At 40.1% G+C, this 23013-nt stretch overlaps 1 protein-coding gene and 1 long non-coding RNA gene across 10 annotated transcripts in view; one reads left to right on the top strand and one right to left on the bottom strand.

Annotated features, from left to right (window-relative positions):
• The window catches only part of LOC124134125, a 42296-nt gene extending 27207 nt beyond the window's left edge, over nt 1-15089 (top strand). The window contains exons 2-3 of the long non-coding RNA XR_006861061.2: nt 3544-3734; nt 14081-15089. This is a non-coding gene — a long non-coding RNA (uncharacterized LOC124134125). The remainder of the gene's footprint in view (nt 1-3543; nt 3735-14080) is intronic.
• Nucleotides 1-23013, bottom strand: part of LOC124134123 (A-kinase anchor protein 13-like) — a 265224-nt gene that overhangs the window by 94857 nt on the left and 147354 nt on the right. For all 9 annotated transcript variants that reach the window (XM_046498796.2, XM_046498804.2, XM_046498801.2 and 6 more), the window contains one exon: nt 718-814. In XM_046498796.2, the coding sequence (XP_046354752.2) occupies nt 718-814 (97 nt within the window). The remainder of the gene's footprint in view (nt 1-717; nt 815-23013) is intronic.

The raw sequence follows: 23013 nt of genomic DNA on the forward strand, positions 1-23013 counted from the left end.
ACTCACTCACTCACTCACCCACTCAGTTACAAACAACTTATTTCCTCCAGACACAGATTTCTTCTCCCTTTCAAATTAAGTTGAAACTTGACACTGTCCAAGAATAACATAGCAAGTGACAACGTTCAATTAACTGTTTAGGAAAGAGTGGGCTGTAAAGGCTTCTAATATCAGTTGACTGTAACAATGTCGACTTCATGTGAAAGCATAGCATGGCATCAGTGAACATTATTTCAGCTGTGTCAGCTCAATGTGGGAGAAAAGCCACAGTGACACGAATTTTAGACATTTTATAAGCAGCTTGGTGAAACCTACCAGCACAGGTCTGGTGCTGACAAACCAAGAATCATCATTAGGGCAAATCTGGGATCCAAACCTACTATCACAGGATCCTGACCCAACTAAGGGATGCGACACTGTGTTCTAGATGACTGGGCCACCAGTTCCCTGATATTCAAAGGAAATATGAAGAAACACCCATGTAAAGTTAATGTAATGACCCTTTAAGTGTAACATGACGAGTTTCATCTCCTGTTAAAAAAATAAAAGCATAACCTTGTACACCTCCAAATATATCATAAAAATATGAATCACCATAAAAGTGATGACACCAGGTGTTCGCGAAAAGGTAAGCGTATCCTGCCCTTCCAATGGCACCCATCACAAACACACCCAAAGGCAAGGCAAGTGTTAACCTGAACATCCACAAGTACATACCTGCTTCATCTATGGGGGATAGCGGTGACCCACGACCTTGAATATCAAGTGATGGGCAAGATGAGCTGAAGCGGGCGAGCGTATCCCTTCTTACATCCTGAAACAACAAACAAAACAGTCAATACAGGGCTGTAGGCACCAATCTGGTTATCCAAAGAGTTCAGATCTAATCCCATAGTGGGTGAGACCAAACTGACATAGCCACATCAGTGTTGGCCATATGGGTTGGCATCCTTATACTAGGGCTGGGACGGGTAACTCGGGTACTCAGGTAGGGTGGGTCCTGAGTAGGACCCGGGTACCCACATGACTACCCGGACCCGTGGTTAGTCACGTGACATACTGTTTAATGACATTAACAATAAACCTCAATGGTTACACTACAAGCATAGCTAATGTTCACATTTCTTTCTCACTATGCAGGCATCCGTTCTGACTTTTATATGTTCAAGTAAGGATAAAGCGTCTATCAACTGCAGATTATACATGATCAGATTGTTTTATACATGTATCTAAATAGTTTTTGCCAGGGCTGCGGTAAAACAATTCCCATTCGGACATTTTGTACCCAACACTTGAGACCTATAGCAGGTATCCGGGTAGGGCCGGGTAATAGCGTGGCGGGTACCCAGGTAGTAAATTTGGACTCATCCCAGCCCTACCTTATAACCTGACTACCCATTGGCAGGCTCCATCAGCATGAGATGTTCTTTTTAAAGGCTTTAATCACACAATGTAACTTGAAAGCTTTCTCTCCAAGATGACATGGTAGCTCATACAACATACAAATGTCAGCCATGTTTGCTAAGCCATATGTATGTATCAATCATAATCACTCTCCATGCCAACACAGCCACAACACACAAAGGTCTATTTGATCTTCAGATGCAAACCCTCTACTGCAATGGGACAATACGTCAGAAAATGACATCATAAAAACTGGCAGTATTTTATGATCAAAGTACTTTAAATCATGTTAAATATTTCTTTTTTAATTTGAAGTTTGGCCATGTGCCATGTCAGAGTACAGTCTAGCTCTTTAACTATAAACATGTTTAAATCAGACACAAAACTTCAGTTCATAATCTACATTTCAACCATCATTTATCAGTCTGTAATTTTAGCCTCTAAATGAAACCCATGTCTAGCAAACTCTCTGATGCTCTAGAAAGATCAGCATATTCTAGTCCATATACTAAAATCTACTGTAAATAATACAGGCAAGTGAGACTTCAAAGTATTTGGCACAGACTGTTTATTCCTTGAAATTATTACATTTGAGCTTACCCTGAAATAATATATCTGTCATGTTTCCTCTTAGTTTCCTGAATTCCTTATAGCTGTTCCTTCTTTTTTTCTGATATATTTCTTTTAAATAGACATTTTGATTATTGTGTTGTTAGGAACACAAAAGTATATTACTCAAAAGAAGTAAAAGAACACCAATGTTTTCATATTACTACAGTTAATCTGTCATGGCATGACAGATTAACTATAGTAATACGAAAGAACTGTGTGGCCTTTAACTTCTTTTGAGCAGTATATATCGAGTACTCACTGGGTGCCAAGTAATTAGGTCAGCCAACATAATGACATCCTCTTTCCAGAATCTCCACCAACCTCCTAACCCCCATATAGCATTTCATACAACAGAAACAATCTCTCGTAAACAACCTTGGATACACACATGGCGCCTAACGCTGCCCTTGTTGGAATGCATCACAATTCTCACAAACAAGATTACTGCAGCAATAATGTCTAGGAGCATAGAGCATGCTTATGCATGGAGTACGGCGCCATATAAATGGATTATTATTATTATAGTTCATGGTATTTACAGAACAGTTTCAACAAACCAATATATCCAAACACATATACCTACACATTAACACATGCCTGCTGTATTTGACATAAATAAAGGTCTACCCCAAACTTATTACAAATCTGAAAATGTCATAAACATCTGGGCTGCTACATATAGAATGCTGTATGTGGTTCATGCTGAAAATGCAGGATTGGCAGGATATGGGGGATATTTTCCACAATATCACTGTGTGAGAGCTTGATTATCAACTTGCCGACTCTTCAACGCCCTCCCACCCCACACCCCACACCCCCACACACATAACAGCCTTCTTCTTACAACCTGCTCAGGATCCTCTTCAAATGTTTTCCTCACAACCTCCCTCAAACCCCTCCTTCCAACCTCCCTCACAACCCCTCTCAAATCCCTCCTTCTAACCCCTCCCAACAACTGTCCTCAAACAATCCTGACAACCTTCCTCAAACTCCTCCTGACAACTGCCTACGTTTGCACTAAAGCCACAGTTGACCTTGACCAAGAGAACCAGGTCACTCTGACTTCTACAAAGTTTCAATATACAACTTAGAAATATGTCATCATATACAAAAATTCAAATACACAATCAAGGAAACAAGAACTTGCCGAGAAACAGCTAAAAACTTCATCACATCGCTTACATAACATTTAACACAATAAGTTGTGAAGGATCATGATACCAAAGTCAACAGAACAGATGTTTATATATCATATTTTTCTGGCTGTTCACAAATGAACAATTATATTGGCACCGGCTCATTTAATAATTGAATCTGTTAACACCAGCTGGTTTTGTTGTTATTCGTTAGTCTGTCTTACAGACCCTGATACAAATATATATCAAATACAGCCCATGCAAGTCTAATGTTTTGCAAGTCTAGATTACTGCAGTATCAGGAATGAAGAGAGTCTCTGGGCTCCCTTTCATAATATTTTTATTAAGATAATTGAACAACTGTTTTTTCTGTACGATATGTTCATTTCAGAGACTAGACGTTAGTCTAGTTATTTGTCTGTGACCAGTGGACTGGAGTTCATCTTCCACCAACACAGCAGACTGCAGGGCCTAGAGACTGGTACCTCCAGCACCAGGTCCCCGCCACCCCCTGGTCTGGTCTACTAGCTGGTCCCCTGGGAAACACAAACCCTGGCTCACCACAGACATGCTATGGAAGAGGTACATTTGTTGATGTTTAGACACAAGCTTTGAAGTATGGGACGGAGGGAATCTCTGCACTATTGTGTTACATCTCTCTACCTCCTCATGCGAACACCTGAAATATCATCAACTGATCAGCTCTCTCTTCTCCCTCTCCCAAATCTCTCTCATAGCTATCCGTAGAGCCGTCCCTCTATGCCTGCTTTTCCTTCTTTTCTCTTCCTCACCCTCTCCCTCTTTATCTCTCTCACCCTCTCTTTCAAAGCTCACCAGGAAAGTCCCCTCTTTTTCCTCTTCCTTAACTAAATTCTGTCCACGTCTCTAGAAATCTCTAGGGTATTTTTTATTCCAACATTCTCCTTTTTCCTTAAGCCTCTCTTGATGTTCTCCCTTTACTACCTCTTCCTGTCCATTCCCTCCCTACTGTTTCTTTTCAATGTTTATCTTTTCTTTCATAATCAAAACACAAAACCTTCAACAAATCCATACACAATACACAATATTATAACTAGTCATGTTCATGTTTTGTATATGTACGATATATTCCTCTTCTTCTTCTTCTGGGTACAGCCCCATGCATACATGACCAACTGGGTTACAAGGGGGATGGAGATTGCAAAATGGGTTAAGTATGTACACGAATGTACTCTCTCCTACTTTTAGCCATCTCATCTTTCCCTCATTCATGTCATCTACCCACCTAGTGGAGAAGCCTTGAGGTTAAAGTGTTCAATCTTCGTGGGGAAGCCTTGTGGTTAAAGTGTTCAATCTTCATGGGGAAGCCTTGTGGTTAAAGTGTTCAATCTTCGTGCCGTAAGCCCTGGTTTTCTTCCCCACAGAAATACAATGTGCTAAGCCCATTTCCGGGGTCCCCCACAGTGATATTGGTGGAATATTGCTAAAAGTGTAACACCATACTCACTCACGCATCTACCCACCTATCCTTTACTGCAGAGTGAGTGAGAATGGCTTAATACATCTTTCAGCAAATACCAACAGTACAACAAAGAATGAGCTTCACAAATCATGAACAAGGTAAATGCCATCAAGTGCAAGTTCACTATACACTGTACTATATGGAAGAAGTCCTTTAGATCTGCTCTCTCCATCATGCGGTGTATTATCTAACACAAGGATTAGCATGACATCTTTGTAAGCCCGAGATAATTTAGGTAATGCAAATCATGTCTACTAGGCATCAAGAACAAGCCAAATCACTTCGGGGTTTGAGATAGCAATGATGGAGGCACACTCCAGTATCAAAACCTCCTCCATATATACTAGATATGCTTAGGACAACATGGATCCACAAACTGTTCAACCGATAATATTTTTTTCCAAACTTCAAAACTCCATAAACAATGTAAACAATCTCTCTCTACTTGGAAAATGTCATCATACATTACCTACAAATTAATTTCACGGTTCAACCAATCAAGTATTACATGGCAATATTTTCCCTGTCATTGTGTATCTTTTTTTAGTATATTTATCCAGATTTACAAAATATTTTCCACTAATTAGAACAAGTCAATAATCATGTACTTTTATCTCAACAATCTCTTTTGTGGTGAGAAAATATGTTTAAACACCCCTCTAATCACAGGCCTTAGCTGCTAAATCCCGTAACACCCAGCCTGGCAATACTCCAACAGAGGATTACCTCCCCTAACTCTGCCACGACTTCGATCTGCTTCCTATTTCCTGTTTCGGCTACAGCAGGTGTGCGATATTTGGGCACTTGCCGAAGAATCCCTCTCTAACATTTACCAAGACAATTCTGTGCGAAATAACCTCGAGAGGCCTTTCACCTCAGCGTTGTTGTTCTTTATATGATATTCTTTTTCACAAATCCTACAAATCCAGCTTCTTCCTGCAGCTGCATCTGTATAGGAAATGCATCAACTTAAAACTGCACCAGATAATATGCAAGACTTCTGCCATCATACTTCTTAGTATGACATGAATACACTTTCTGTGGAATTTCACACCTGGAGTCACTGTTACCTCAGGTCATGATAACTTTGTGTGTGTATCAACATCTGGCATCACTTTAGGAAAGGGCACATGTACTTTGTATCTGGAGTCACTGGTAGGGAAGACAGTCTTGTATATCACCACCTGGTGTCACTGTTAGCACATTGCAGGATGACTTGTATATGACCACCTGGTGTCACTGTTTGCACAGGGTAGGATAACCTTGTATATCACCACCTGGTGTCACTGTTAGCACATGGCAGGATGACTTGTATATAACCACCTGGTGTCACTGTTAGCACATGGCAGGATGACTTGTATATAACCAGCTGGTGTCACTGTTAGCACATGGCAGGATGACTTGTATATAACCACCTGGTGTCACTGTTAGCACATGGCAGGATGACTTGTATATAACCACCTGGTGTCACTGTTGGCACAGGGCAGGATGACTTGTATATCACCACCTGGTGTCACTGTTTGCACAGGGCAGGAAGACTTGTATATCACCACCTGGTGTCACTGTTAGCACATGGAGGGATGACTTGTATATCACCACCTGGTGTCTCCATTAGCACAGGGTAGGATGACTTGTATATCACCACCTGGTGTCACTGTTAGCACAGGGCAGGATGACTTGTATATCACCACCTGGTGTCACTGTCAGCACAGTGCGGGATAACTTGTATATCACCACCTGGTGTCACTGTTAGCACATGGAGGGATGACTTGTATATCACCACCTGGTGTCTCCATTAGCACAGGGTAGGATGACTTGTATATCACCACCTGGTGTCACTGTCAGCACAGTGCGGGATAACTTGTATATCACCACCTGGTGTCTCTGTTTGCACAGGGCAGGATGACTTGTATATCACCACTTGTTGACACTGTTGGCACAGGGCAGGATAACCTTGTATATCACCTCAACATCACTGTGAGCACAGGGCAGGATAACCTTGTATATCAATACCTGGTTTAACCATTAAGGAAGGACATGCTCACACAGCATATTGACAGCTGGTAGTAGTAGCAGTGGGTGGCATGCTTCCCCATATAAGAACACTTCTGCAGCAGGGTTGGCTTCCCTTTATACCAACAAGTGGTTTTACTAGATTCTAGTGTCTCATTGTAACTGTTCTAATGTTGCAACATTGGGGTCAGTGCCTGTGGAATGACATGTACCAGGAGCATGCACTCTTGTTAATCAAATCAACTTATCATGATCAGAATCCCATCAGAATTATCTCTTAGCAAGACTTCTTCATCAAACCAGGTTCGTTTATATAAGCCATGTTTGTATTTGAATTAAGACTATGGAATTTCTTATTTAGTCATCATGAAACCTGAATGCATACAGGTTTATCACAAGGGATCAAAAGGATACCCCACAAGAGACCGAAAAGACATCTTCCAAGACATTACAAGATGGAATCACAAAAAATGCCAATAAGACATCTTCAAGACATTACAAGGCCGTTTCAATGCCTTCTGTGACACCTTCAATACTTTATAGTACACATACAAGATATGACACTACAGTATAGGGATAGAACAGTACCATCATATCCTGATAATGTACAACCATCACATCCTGACAATGTACAACCATCACATCCTGATAATGTACAACCATCACATCCTGACAATGTACAACCATCACATCCTGATAATGTACAACCATCATATCCTGACAATGTACAACCATCACATCCTGACAATGTACAACCATTACATCCTGACAATGTACAACCATCACATCCTGATAATGTACAACCATCATATCCTGACAATGTACAACCATCACATCCTGATAATGTACAACCAACACATCCTGACAATGTACAACTAACACATCCTGACAATGTACAACCATCACATCCTGATAATGTACAACAATCACATCCTGAGAATGTACAACCATCACATCCTGATAATGTACAACCATCACATCTTGATAATGTACAACAATCACATCCTGATAATGTACATTCACTTTTGAGGATATGGCTATTTTTGTCAAAGAGCAAGCCCATTTTTCCAGTAACCTAACAAAGAAGATAGTTTCATAATCAGATGAAAATGGTATTTGGCAAGATTAATCTAACATGGTCTTTATTTTTAACTTCATTCTCGATAAAAACTATAATAATTTATCTGTAAACAGACAGCATCTTGGCAACAACACCTATCTGTTCACTGAAGTTATGCTATTTTCTCATGATGTAATGGGACTTCAATGAACATTTACAAACTTCCTATCTTCTTTTGTTATTTCACAAGGCAAAAAATAACATATATCTAGTATTCACAAATCTTGGTATTTCAGAGCCAAGTTTAGAAAGAATATAATCTGACATTTCAGCCTAGATAGGTGACTACATCCCAATATTAAGTAGAAAAAACTTTACACCTCCATGAAAGCACCACAACTGGGACTGTAGCTAGGCCATGTTGATGACAGACAAGTCTCAGACGAGCTCTTCAGTTCCATTAAGCAGGCCACCCTAGTGACAACCAACGTCTCTGACTGGTGGTCTTGCCAGCAATGACCACAGCAAGATATTTGACAAAAACAATAAGGGTTATCATTCCTCCATGCTTATCTCCCCTTAAAGACAAACCAGTACTGGTAAACAAATATCATAACATGACTAACATGTAACTGGCGACTCCCCACCACCACCACCACCACCACCCCACCCCACCCCATCCCAAGTCAAAAAGAAGTCAATGCTCTCCCATGTGGAAAGTATTAATCCCTGAAGGGCAGTGATGGAATAGAGAATTGAGTGTGTGAGCTTAAGTGTCAGCCTAATGTGGAAGGAAAGCCCGAAATGATGCAGGTCTCAGACATTTACCACTTCGGTGAAACCCATGGGTATGGTGCTGACAAACCAAGAAATATAATCGGGCTGAACTGGGATTCGAACCCACAATCATAGGTTTCTGGCGTGCCCAAGGGACGCAACTCTGCCCAGCGAATCGCGGCACCTTAGACGACTGGGCCACCCATGCCCCCGATGAAATGGAGAAGGCTGCCTCACACAATATTCTACCACAATGATTAGTGCAGCCACGTGGATTAAATAGAATTGGCCTTGTTCTGTTTAGTTCTGGTTTTATTTCCAGCAAAGTAACCTGATTTGATTCAAACCCATCAAAGTCAGAAGAGTAACCAATTGCATGATAAAGATTATTAGTTACCATGGAAATTAGAATTTTCAAAACCACAGAGGAAACTTTCAATTTTGACCCAAGGTCTTTCAGCATAGGAAAACAAATGTGAGATGTTCATGTGAGCAGTACTTCTTGTAAAATGAGTTCAAATTGGCAATGTCCAATCAATATCGGCAGAAAAGTGACAAGTCACCTGCCCAAGCAGGGGGAGATACTGCTAATCATGAAATTAATATCCCTTGCTCGCATTCATATCTGGACATACTGAAGAATACTATCACGTCAGGTTCACTGTACATTGGAGTGTGCAATGACATATATAACAGAGCTCGCAATAAACAATGTAATTGAGATCTAGATTTACACGGTGCTTCTTACCAAGTCCCACACCAACTGTGTCAGTTTTTACACATGTTGATCAACTTGTTATGATATGTATGATGGGGTCTTTGTTCTTGATAACCTTGTCAAACAGTCTTATTATTTTTAAGCAAAAGACTGCTCACCAACCTAGTGAACATGTCCAGTACAGCAACAGCTAGACTAACATCTAGTCTCTGAACATATTTTACAGAAAAAAACAGTTGGTAAATTATAGTTATGAAATATAATAAAAAGGAGACCAGAGACTTTCTTCATTTTCATACTGCATTATTCTAGACTTGCCAAACATTATAGACTTGTATGGGCTGTACTGGGTATATTTGTTTCAGGGTTTGTATGACAGGCTAAGCAACAGCAGTCGTGGTAAATACGTACCATTGCTCATTTACGGCCAAAAAACTATGCCAAATCATCTCACAACACCTGGATTAGGTACAGCCTTGGTCAGTCTTTTCCTGCTTTAAATTTCAAGGAAGTTAGATCACATGTCAAGCAGGTGAAGTTAGTATGTGAAGAAAGCAAATGGTATTTATCACTCAAACTGATATCACCCTATACTACATCGTGGAGCTCTAGGGCTACCTGCCAGGACAGGGCTCATTACTTGCAGTTGGAGATGCAATAATTTCATGATATACCCTTTTCGCAAATACCTGAAAATATTTGTAGGTATACACTGAGGAATCGTCATGCCAATCTCTCAGACAAACATAGAGCACTGGAAACCTAATGGATTCCTGAACCACCACACACACCCTTCCTCTCACTCTCACCCTCACATCCCCAGCCTGACACCCCCACCTAAACCAGTACCATGATGTACAGGCTCAGCCCGAATTTTCATCATCATCATCATCATCATCTGACCATAATCATCATTCCATTATATCTTACGGTCAACTTCTGAAATAACTAAGATGTCGGCAGCAAACACAAAAAAGGCCAAGTCTAATGGTTACCAATATGTTTCCTGTGCCTGTGTCTCTCCTACTTCAGTTCTACAGAAATCTCCCCCAACTCCATTTCCTGTCCCCCCCCCCCCCCCCCCCTCATAGAAGACTCATGCCCTTCCCCCCTTCAAACATGGCTGACCAAGTGTTCCTCCATGTTTGGTGGCCTTCTGGAAAACAATCCCTAGCAATAGTCCCAAACCACCATCCATGCCTGTTATCTACATCATCAACTGCTTGTTTATGTAGGCTCTGTAGCTATACGATGATAACAGCCTTCATTAGGAGGTTTACTCAAACAGCCTGGGTAACTCAGCATCTCAAAGCCTGAGAAGATGTGAACCAGGAGCTATCTGCCAAAGGGAGATAAATGGTGGTGGTGTTAATTCTGAAACAGGTAGACTGCATATGCTGAAAGTTCAAACCAATATTTGTGCTAGCTTTTCATACCTTGATACAAACTGGCCCATATTTACCATCTGCACACTGCAGTAATAAAATTACTCAGAGTAGACCGTTTCCCAGCTTCAAAAGGCTCTCGACCTTTTGCAAAATTGGCAAATTTGAAATAAAAATATTAATGACAAAGACGACCGGCCATCTCATTGTCAGTCATCACATTAAACCTTTCGTCTTCATGACTTTGTTTTCATAAGTCCACATGTGAATACCTGTTTGACATGGAGCAAGTCACACCACACTGAAATAGGACTAACAAATTAGACTTGGAAATATTTTGGCTTTCTCTTTGGTCTGTTTCCTGGGATACATATCCTGATAATGACAATAAAATCATGCCATCTATCAATATTTAAAAAAATGATTTTGTGTACAAAGCATAATCCTCAGAAAAGAAACATGACAGAAATATTTCACTAAGTTTGTCATGACCTCCTGGGCAATGGTACATTTCACTGTTAAGGGGGCGGTGGGGCAGCCTTGAGGTTAATGTGTTCACTTCACACCAAAGGCATGGGTTTGTTTCCCCACATGGGTAAAATGTGTTAAGCCCATTTCTGGTGTTCCCTGCCATGATATTGCAGGAGTATAACTAAAAGCATCCTAAAAAAAAATTTTTTTTTTTTAAATCCCACTCACTCATGTTTGAGTTTGAGAAATTAGAAATGACACAAAAGCCTATCCACCACCCTGAACGAACCAAAACACTCTTTGCCAGGACCAACCCATGTCCTCCATGATCTCCTCACTCGACACATGTAACATTTAACCTGAACCCTAAACATCAACAGAACAACAACTGTATTTCCCTACTTCCAAACTTGGCCTGTGTGTCTACCCTGGCAGTGAGTCTATTCCACACTATACCCATCATATGTTCAGCAGCTTAGTTTGCAGTTTTCCAGGCCATTTCCTCTGTGTTCCACCTGTACAAATGATATTGTGTTCAGTTGTTGGTTTGTGTGTCACAGTCGACTGACTGGTGGAGGAAAAGCACAACAACCCAGGCTCCAGATCAGCCTCTGGCAATGTCGGATAGTTCTCTAACGACCCACTTTCAAAAGTGTTTGTCTCACTTCACCAACATTTAGCTAATTGTGTGACTCAATTTGATATGGAAAGACAAATTCCCTAAGAAATCATCATAACAAAGACAGTTTGGTGAGGTGCAACAACTTACTTCAGAACTGCTTTGTAAAGTCCCCATTGTCTGTGAACAACAGCAGGGTGAGATAACTGAATGTATACCTTGTCTAACACCAGCATCTCTACGCATCGACTCCCATTCCTCATGCAAACACTCATCCTTCATAAACAACACTAAGACAACTGAGGGGGAACAGGAAAAACAGATTACACCATCATTACTACCAACCATCTACTGTCTGTCCTGCTTGCACTGGCAACACTGTTAAACAGCTACTTCAACCAGTGTTTTACTGCAGCTTCATTATTCTCTGTTCCCAGGAGGGCAGTAATGTTAGCAGTTAGACAAACTGTTCATGGGAAGGTGGACAGGTTACAATAGAGGGTGACAAAAAATGGTTATCTACATACATCTGTGGAGTGATGAAAAACACACCCCTGTCTGTATGTAGAGGGAATTGTGGGCATCATGGCACTTCCACAGATTCTATGAAACTGTGTTTGTTTGCTTGTTTATTCCAGCTACATGACAGTGGTCTGTAAAAAATTGTGTCTGGACCAGACAATCCAATGATTAATATCATTAGCATTGATCCAAAGAATCGGAATACGATGAAATGCATCAACCAAGTCAGCGACTCAGCGACCATCCGATTCCATTAGTTGCCTCTTAAAACAATCATAGTTGCCTTTTACAGCAAGCATGGGTTGCTGAAAAACAATTCTACCCCGGATCTTCACGGGTCCTATGAAACTGTGGCACACAAGTGGTACATCGATACATTTTAGGAAATTATGGCAAACACATAGTATCTTCTGATTGTATGTTTTCAGAAGGACATGTTTATCGTGATTTCTCGTGCTACAACGAGGGGTGTGACATAACACAGACATCGTAAATACTCGGATGATGGCTTGTTTTTAAGATAAGATGTAGTTGTCTTTTACAGGCAAGTGAGATGTTTTACAGTTTAACATGTGATTAGCACGAAAACTATGAAGGTTTACACATCCTTAGGTTCAATCGACTAACGGGATCAGGTGGTCAGGCTCACTGACTTGGTTGATGCATGTCACCCAATTGCGTGGATCGATGTTCATGATGTCAATCACTGGATTGTCTGGTCCAGACTTGATTATTGTACAGACCGCCGTCATATAGCTGGAATATTGCTGAGTGTGGTGTTAAACAACAAACAAACCAACCAACCAACCATAGGTTCAATGGATTTGTGGTACAATCATTGTTCATTCACAGATTCTATGAAATTGTGGCTGCAAATGCAACATTCATATATTTCTATGAATTTCTAAAAATCCTGATATAAAAAATTATATTCATGTGTGACAGATCATAAATGACTTAACTGAACCAATGACAAATGAATGACCATAGAAGTGTTGAAATGTAGGAAACATGAATCACATTTCATCAACATCAAAAATCATTGATCACAACATTTGTTCCGCCATCTAAATTCTTAGTCATACAATACCAATGTAATGATGGTTGCCCCTTTAACACATTGGTGCACACACTGCCATCACAAATAGGTCTGACAATCAGTAATTTACAACCTCACTAATTAACCATGTTGAGACAATGTCAGCCAACTTGGGTGCATCAGATACCAACATATGTCGGACTGACAATGAGAGCTTCATTTAACCATGTGCTGTAGCTAGCACACCACATTATGCAACAATATCTTGTCAAACAAGCTGGAGATCTGTTTTCTCAAGAATTTATTTTTTGTCTGGCACATGCGTCATCAATGTTTAGCATGAGCTTCATAGCAAATGTTTGCCTGGAAACATAACAGATCTCAAAATGCACAACCATGCTGTCACCTCACAACCAAATTACCAAGTCTGATACAAAAAACCTTGGCGTTAACGAAGACTTAACCTTTGGTATGACTTATTCATGGAGGTTTAACCGTTTGTTTTCAACACTTTTTAAGGGAAAAAACAAACACCTGCCCGCACCAATGTTTTTACAAATCATCGTCTGAAAACTATTTTTTAGCTTAAGCTCTAGCAGTGGAAACAATATTAAGACTCAAAGCATTTTAATGATGCAAGCCTGCCCAGTCCATTCATAAACATTGGCATCTATTTCTGAAAAATTAACACAAGGTAAACATTCTTCATTTGTGAATAACTTTACTGTCTCGACTCATGATCAACTGACTTCTTTTTCCTCAGGATGAAATTAACTTCTCCAACATGTTTCTTTCCTCGTCAATTTGTTTACACCTTTTTCAGAAGCAGTTGAGATCCTTACAAGTTGTTTGGAGAACACAAAAGTAGAGCCAAAGAGAACAGTGGAAGAGACTGTTCCTCCATTAAACTGAAGTCCAAGTCAGGTACAGCGTAATCCCATCTAGGGGGAACACGGGCTCTTCAACCTATACATAATTCATATTTTGTAAACAGAAGGAGATAAAAAGCAAGGCATCTTCAAGCATAAATAGAGCGGCTGTGTGAACTAATCTGGCCAACAGAGTTCTTGTGTTCCCAGTCTAAATTAAGGTGCACAAAAATACCTTCTCTGGAAAAGTCTTAAACTAGCTTGTGAGCTGAAAACAGACACCTTTCTCTCCTCCCCTGGTAAAAACATTGGTGTTGCCAGGTTAAGGGAAGAGTGGATGTAGGTTAGTACAGGGAATACAGGAGTGGGTTAGAAGGAGTTGGAGCAGTAACATCAGGGGGGTACAGCCTCACTCATGTGTTACATGGCCACTTCGGACAACTCAACAACACACTTTTGTAGTATCTTGCTCATGGGTAAATAAATAAATTGCAAGAGATTTCATGGCATTTGATTGGTTCACCAACAATTCTTTTTTGTGTTTATGTCTCCATAAACTGACCAAAAAATTAGGCCATGCCCACTCACAGACTACTGTTTCCTGATTGGATGATAATAGAATGGGAGGGGCTTGTGTTGTCACTGATTTCGTATTGTTGTCTACCGTTTGTTTGTTTTTAATTATTATCAACAAATTTGTTGATTAGAATTGACTTCAATATCATTTTGCATTTATGAAAATACTATGCGGATTTACACAGTCTGCACACCTGTTTTTCATGTTTAACCTCTGCAAACAAACAAAATATTGAAGACAATTCTAAATTGTTGTTTGTAATATTGAAACATTCTGAATAACGATTTGCAAACTATTTCAAATATGCAAAGCTGTCTGTGATGCAAACAGAATTCTAAGTTTCAGATTTCCAAAACTTCTCACAACAAATACACCTCAACATATGTGACATTAACATGATTAACTGTGATGCTGGTAGTACATTGATCAGGTGAAAGTTTGGTGAAACATTACAATACAAACCTGTTATCTTTGTTCAGAATTTCCAGACAAAGAGAAAATATCTATAATCAATTTGAAACATGCCAATCAAATTATCCTGTTAATTCATTTCATTTTTTATAATGAATATCCACATAACATATGACATTATCATCCATATATACTACTCAAAAAACATTAAAGAACAGGATTTTTTCACATTACTTTAGTTAATCTGTCATCCCAAGTACAACAGTATACAAAACCAAGCACATTACTACCATTTAAAAACTTCAGAACATCATCTATGAGAGATGATAATCTCCAATTTCATTCACAAAATGTTCAGGCAAAGAAAATCTGCATCTCCCCTCTAGCAATATAATCATAGCAATATTTGTATTCTATTGTGTATGTCAATGTTTAATTAGTCATGTTCACGTTTTGTACCCTGCCCCCTGTGAGTGTTTGTGTACAATAAATCTTCTTCTTCTTCTTCTCTCATTCTTCTTCTTCTTCTTCTTCTTCTATCAACCTTCATCCCACTCCCCCCACCAATCCTTCCAATGATCAAATCTTCAATTCTGCTGAACAATATTGCCACAAGAAGGCTGCCACACCTTTCCATTTCTATACATCTGACATTTTAAACAAAGGCTCTCACAATTCACTCTTTTATAACATTTACTGGGTCATATATTCTCCATCACAAACCTATTATTTCCACACTGCCTCATCTGTGTCCAATCCAAGGCCACTTTTCAAAGTGTAACTCAACCTGCAGTGACCTACATTTTCATTTACAATTTTTTTTGCAGCAAGATAGGCATCTTGTGTATAGTTAGGACTTGGCATATTAACATGGCGCCACACTTTCTCTCATCTACCTTGTTTCTCTTAGCAGGGCAATGTTCCCTTTTGACAAAATGTAAACATTTCTAGCTCCTGGAAATTCAGATCACCATTTCTTTCTTGCTGAAACATTATTTGGCAACTTTGATCAAACATTTTTCAATGAACTCTGAAAAGAAATTCAAATGATGAAGGGAAAGTATTCATAAATTTCAACTTAATCAATTCTGTAATTTCATGCATCGTAAACTACCAGTCATATAAAACCATCTTTGAAGACCTGGGACTGTGAATTATGTATTTCTTACATCATCATCAAATGCAACCTGCTTTGATGAAGGTAAAAAATATTCCAGTAATTGCAACATATGTCTAGTTTTTAAACCATCATGACATCTAGTTTAGTGACATGTTTAAATAAACAGCCTTTTCCTTTATAGGAGCCAAGTAGAAGAGTTATGCTTTTTGCTTGATGTCCTCCAGTTTTGTTGAAAATACTCTTTTTTTTGCATGTAGAAATGAATGGTTCCCTTGGCAAAAAATAAAATGATTCATATGTGATGAAAGTCTTGTCAACAATAAGAAAAAAGTAAAGCATATCCCAATCAGGATCTGACACTTCGTTGTAAGTAGGGGCCATGGAGTCACTGGTTCTGAGGGAGAAGCTGGACCCTTGATCTTCAAGCAAGGAAAGCATGTGCTAGACAAGTATGGCCATTCTTGTCTGTCTGCCTTGCTTTCGATATGCAAAACATTTAGATTCCTCAGGCATTCAACTGTTTATTGTCAAAAACGTGGAACTGTAGTCCACCTCAATATGTAGTCAACATATGTAGTCAACAGTTTGTTTATTTGTTGTTTAACACCACACTCAGGAATATTTCAGCTATATGACGGCAGTCTGTAAATAATCAACTCTGAACCAGACAATCCAGTGATTGACATCATGAGCACCGATCCTGTTAGTCGCCTCTCACGACAAGCATAGTCACCTTTTACATCAAGCATGGGTTTCTTAAAACCTATTCTACCCCAGATAGTCAACAGGGAAGAAATATTTTGGCATAAATACTGAGAATAAAACTAACACTAAAATCTAATGATTTGGACACAATATGAACATCGTAAGGAGAAACATGCCCATCAAAATTTCAGCTCCCTCAGTCTGGCAATTTCAAGGGAGGAGAGGATGACAAAGCCAAATAATTGCATTTTGACAGAATTAAAAGCATGCTCAAAACAAACGAACCATATCTGTTCAGCCCCACTACCTACATATGTACCAGATTTACTTCCAATTTCAACAAAAAGGACTGATTAATGGGCATTATTACTTTCTTCAAAATGCTTGGTGAGGCGGCCATGGTGCAAATGTATTTAAACCACTTGAACAAATTCATGTGATATCATTTTATTGGTCATGTGGTTTCTGAGGAGAAGATATTTACTTTGTACGGTGTAGATGCCAGACAAACAGGCCACAACATTAGTATCGCAAAGAGGAGCAAAAGAGTGATTCTGGTATTTGAACCCACAACTATAGACTCCTGATACACCTCTGTATAGCGAATTGTGGCACACTAAGCTGATATAACCAAATTATTGTTCAAAGCATAGTTTATCCCAACTCACTCACTGCTGTACTTTGATAAGTGAGTGGGTAAGTTTGAATTTACGCCTCTTTTAGCAATATCATTCAATATCACAGCAAGGGACACAAGAAATGGGCTTCACAACTTGCACATACTGTGACGAACAAAGGCTTTTACCACTAGGCTACACAAAGGTTTCAGCCACAATGCTACACAAAGGCTTTAGCCACAAGGCTTCTGAAGGCTTTAGCTTCGAGCCTACCATAGGCTTTAGCCACCAGGCTACACAAAGGCTTTAGCCACAAGGCTATATGAAGGCTTTGGCTACTAGGCTACTGAAGACTTTAGTCACTAGGCTACCAAAGGCTTTAGTCACAAGGCTGTATGAAGGCTTTGGCTACTAGGCTACTGAAGGCTTTAGCCACTAGGCTTCTGAAGGCTTTAGCTACGAGCCTACCATAGGCTTTAGCCACCAGGCTACTGAAGGCTTTAGCCACTAGGCTAACAGCATCACTGTATATTGATACCTAGTAAACACATAGATTGGTGACTAAACCATGAAAGCAGCTCCAACCCATGACTTTCCCCAAGTCAACCAATGCAGGCAATACCTTGCACAAGTGGGTGTTGAGTATTACCATTAACCCAGACAGTACTGTAGCAGCTGGAGGGTGCAGGGCACCGGCAGAAGGAGCAGAGTTACAACCTACAGCTGAACTCGGGCAGTCAAAATTAGTCAATTAGGTTCCTGTCAGGAGAGGGAATCACTTACTGACCCCCAATTTATGTCTTAAGTTGTCAAAAAGAGGCTGAAGTAGTGGCATTCTGCCAGATAGGTAAACTAATATATCAGTCATGTTCACCATCAAGTCGACCATCATTGAATACTTTAAATAGAACATATCCTACCAATCCCTTGCAGGAAACACCAAATTTTCAGTAACTTCCCATCACTTTTATCAATAAATAATTTACACACCTGGTAAGTACATTCAAGCTCCCCACAAAAATACAATGTTTCATAGAGCCACACAGGTGGGGGTGGTGTGGGGGTGGCTGTTGTCATCTAACATGTGCAGAGTTTCATCACATAGGAATACCAGTAATCTAGGATAATGGTTCCAACCCCAGATTTCCAAGGGTGATGGACTAAGACCTGCAAGACTTTGGGCTTTCCAACCAAGCAAGCAAGCAAGCAAGCGAGCGAGCGAGCGAGCGAGCGAGTGAGTGAGTGAGTGAGTGAGTGAGTGAGTGAGTGAGTGAGTGAGTGAGTGAGTATGATTTTATGTTGCTTTATCAATATTCCAGCAATATCACGGCAGGGAACACCAGAAATGGGCTTCACACATTGTACCCATGTCGGGAATCGAACCTGGGTCTTCAGCGTGACGAGCAAACACTTTAACCACTGGGCTACCGACCACCCCTCCAACCACAACAAGTTCACATGCCATTGACAAAAGTGAAATACCATTCAAAGCAGTGTTAAACTCCCTCACTCACTTAACTCTCTGATATCCTGTGAGACAACCATCAGTGCTGGATCATTTCTACATTCTGGACAGGCTATGTTTCCTCACCATACTGGCTTTCCTCAATCTGAAATACTGTTTAAAGAGACACTAAACCCAAATCACTCACTCACTCTACAAGCACATTGCCAGTTTACCAGCCATTGGAGAGCAGGCTCCAAAACATTCCACCGCAAACCAGGACTGGATAAAGAAAGGAAGATCCTCTTCCCTAAACCATTATGTAAGCCTATCCTAAATTAGTCTCCAAAATATCTTTCTGCCAAATCAAATAAACATGATTGATTCCCATGGACTACTTTTGCGCACAGAAGCCAGAACTGATCACTAGGCGAGGTGACCCAACCCCTGCTCTTGATAACCTCCCATCTTCTTATTAAAGGAACAAGGATGTAAAATATAGCACTAAAACTGGTTTATGAGCAACTTGAAAGCTTTACGTTGGTATCTAGCACACAAAGATAGAAAATCATTAAACTTTTTCACTTTGTAAGACTCTTAACCCTCACATTTGAGGCATTAAAAAGCAGGTGAATAGATGCAAATAACGGATCCTTTTAATAGGTTTAATCTAGGAGTTACAACTGCGACATGTGGATCTTGGTACAGGTACACAAACATTATTCAATTACCCATGGATCAAGGTCAGTGGAGCAAGGTGAAATACCAAGTTTCATCAAAGTCTTCTATGAAGAATGTCACCATGTTTAAGCATTAAGACCCTGGAAGCAATTTATGTGGATAATTTAACAGATCTACTATTTTCACCAACCTGTTAGCTTTAATGATTCCCAATCTGGAGGATGCTAGAAAAGTCTAAGGAGCATGCAACAAGGATGTGTGGAGATCACAGGGTGAGTGTCGACGCTGATGCTGCTTGTGATGGTAGACTGAACACGTGGGTAATTAATGGCTCACACTCAGCCCACCTTCAATACAAATCACTCCAGCCCCACACTACATATTGGTTTCATATACTGCTTGGAATTCAAGGTAAATTCAAGAAAAGTCCACCTGTTGAAATTTTTTTCAAAGTTAAAAATATATTTATTAAATCATTCCAAATTAATATAATGTTTTAGATTTTCATTGATCTTTTACACCCGTCAACAAACAAGATTCTTTTTCTGCAAAATTAATCCTGAGTTATAGGATTGGCACTTTGACATCAATAGGTACTTCGATATCGATAATTACAAATAAAGAACTCATGTAGTTATCAACTTGAACTGACCGCCATGGCTATCTATCATTACTCTTGGTTAAGGTCAGTTCTTGAGAGGTAAACCAGACGTCTGGAGACCACTCTCCACAGTTCTCCTGTATCCCCCAACCAGACCCCTAGGGGCTACTGACAGTATTACAGCACTGTGTGTGTTATCGCCCTACTGGGCCAGCCTGGCCACCACTCTCTATCTAACACTTGATCTAATTAGCTCATCAAAGCACATCACAACAAGCTGATAAGCCACTCTGGCTGTAGATTAATGACCGTTTCCATCCCTCTGTCTGGCTTGTTGGCTCTCTCTCTCACTCTCTCTCTTCTGCTTGCTTCAGCCCAGGCTGGAGGTAGGTCGAGAAAAACAGAGCACGTTTACAGTCTGCAGCTTCACCTCCCAGCTAATAGGGGCACTGATGCAAACATGGTTAAAGTTCTGGATATTTTTTCCCTGTTACATTACTGAGGAGGAACACGGAACCTGAATTCTTTGAACAGTAATAAAATATGGCATTTAACCTGTTGTGAAATTAGAATGTTCTTAACTTCATTTTTCCAATCATGGGAAATAGGCTTTAGTAGTTTGGCATTTCATCAACTGCATTATTTCCTGGAAAGAATGACAATTATTTATGCCACTGCATAGAATTTAGGGTGTTCATAATTGATGTCAGTTACCTATCGACCACATCTAAGAGGCAGTCACATGTGTAGAAAGTTGAGCATGCATGTAGTCAGTCCAGTCTGGAACTGGTTTGTGCCTAAAATAGGCAGTCCAATCTGGAACTGGTTTGTGCCTAAAACAGGCAGTCCAATCTGGAAGCAGTTTGTGCCTGAAATAGGCAGTCCAATCTAGAAGCAGTTTGTATCTGAAAGTAGGCCATTCAATCAGGAACTGGTTTGTGCCTAAAAGAAGGCAGTCCAATCTGGCAATGGTTTGTGCCTAAAATAGGCAGTCCAGTCTGGAACTGGTTTGTGCCTAAAAGAAGGCAGTCCAGTCTGGTACTGGTTTGTGCCTAAAATAGGCAGTCCAGTCTGGAACTGGTTTGTGCCTAAAATAGGCAGTCCAGTCTGGTACTGGTTTGTGCCTAAAATAGGCAGTCCAGTCTGGAACTGGTTTGTGCCTAATATAGGCAGTCCAGTCTGGAACTGGTTTGTGCCTAAATTAGGCAGTCCAATCTGGAAGCGGTTTGTACCTAAAAGTAGGCCATTCAATCAGGAACAGGTTTGTGCCTAAAAGTAGGCTGTCCAATCAAGAACAGGTTTGTGCCTAAAAGTAGGCCGTTCAATGAGGAACAGGTTTGTGCCTAAAAGTAGGCCATTCAATCAAGAACAGGTTTGTGCCTAAAAGTAGGCCGTTCAATCAAGAACAGGTTTGTGCCTAAAAGTAGGCCGTTCAATGAGGAACAGGTTTGTGCCTAAAAGTAGGCCATTCAATCAAGAACAGGTTTGTGCCTAAAAGTAGGCCGTTCAATCAAGAACAGGTTTGTGCCTAAAAGTAGGCCGTTCAATGAGGAACAGGTTTGTGCCTAAAAGTAGGCCGTTCAATCAAGAACAGGTTTGTGCCTAAAAGTAGGCCGTTCAATGAGGAACAGGTTTGTGCCTAAAAGTAGGCCGTTCAATGAGGAACAGGTTTGTGCCTTAAAGTAGGCCGTCCAATAAGGAACGGGTTTGTGCCTAAAAGTAGGCCGTTCAATGAGGAACAGGTTTGTGCCTTAAAGTAGGCCGTCCAATAAGGAACGGGTTTGTGCCTAACAGTAAGCCGTCCAATCAAGAACTGGTTTGTGCCTGAAAGTGTCAGTCCAATCAAGAACTGGTTTGTGCCTGAAAGTGTCAGTCCAATCAGGAACTGGTTTCTGCTGCATCAATGTTTATTTTACAGCTCCATCAATGCCACCCATGCGTTTTGACTAGATCACCAATGTATCCAAGAAATCAAATCACCACGCTGTCACAATAAAGGAACAAACACAAAAGTGCACAATTCAAAACACCTTGAGATAAATCAATGGCGACACCTGGTGTTCACAAAACATGAAGTACAACCTTGCTGGTAGCCCTGTGTGCTTTCAGTTCAATATGACTACACCACAGAAATCAGATGAACCGGATGACATAATGAAGTGGTTTATAGTATCAAACACTCCCATCTCTAAAAAAATACACAAGAAATGCAATGCCATCTGGGAACATTCACACACTGCTCCCACCTATCATGTCATATCTGAATGAAATAATCAATCCTATCAGCAATTACTCTGTGACATGTATTCATGTTGTAGTTGTTTCAGCAACTGCTACATAAAACACACAATCTATAGCTCCTATATGTCTTCACTGGACAATGTAATTGTGGTACTTGTACATTTCCTGTCTTTGTATTTGTTTCAGCAACTGCTACATAACACACAATCTATGGCTCCTATATGTCTTCACTGGACAATGTAATTGTGGTACTTGTACATTTCCTGTCTTGTAAAAAAATCGCAAAGAAACGACAAATTATGATCAAAATAGTTCATAAAACAGTCTTATTACAATAAAGTCATGAATCATAGAATTTTCAAAGCATAGCAAGTATCTAATAAAATTCAAACTCAAATCTTGTTAATATAAAAAAGATATCAAATCATGAAGGCAGTGCACCACACCCACTCATTTCATATCTATCCAGGGTGGTCGGGTAGCCTTGTGG

Source organism: Haliotis rufescens, unplaced genomic scaffold, assembly GCF_023055435.1.
Source record: "Haliotis rufescens isolate VD_foot unplaced genomic scaffold, xgHalRufe1.0.p SCAF_1, whole genome shotgun sequence".
In the NCBI taxonomy this organism is placed as follows: domain Eukaryota; kingdom Metazoa; phylum Mollusca; class Gastropoda; order Lepetellida; family Haliotidae; genus Haliotis; species Haliotis rufescens.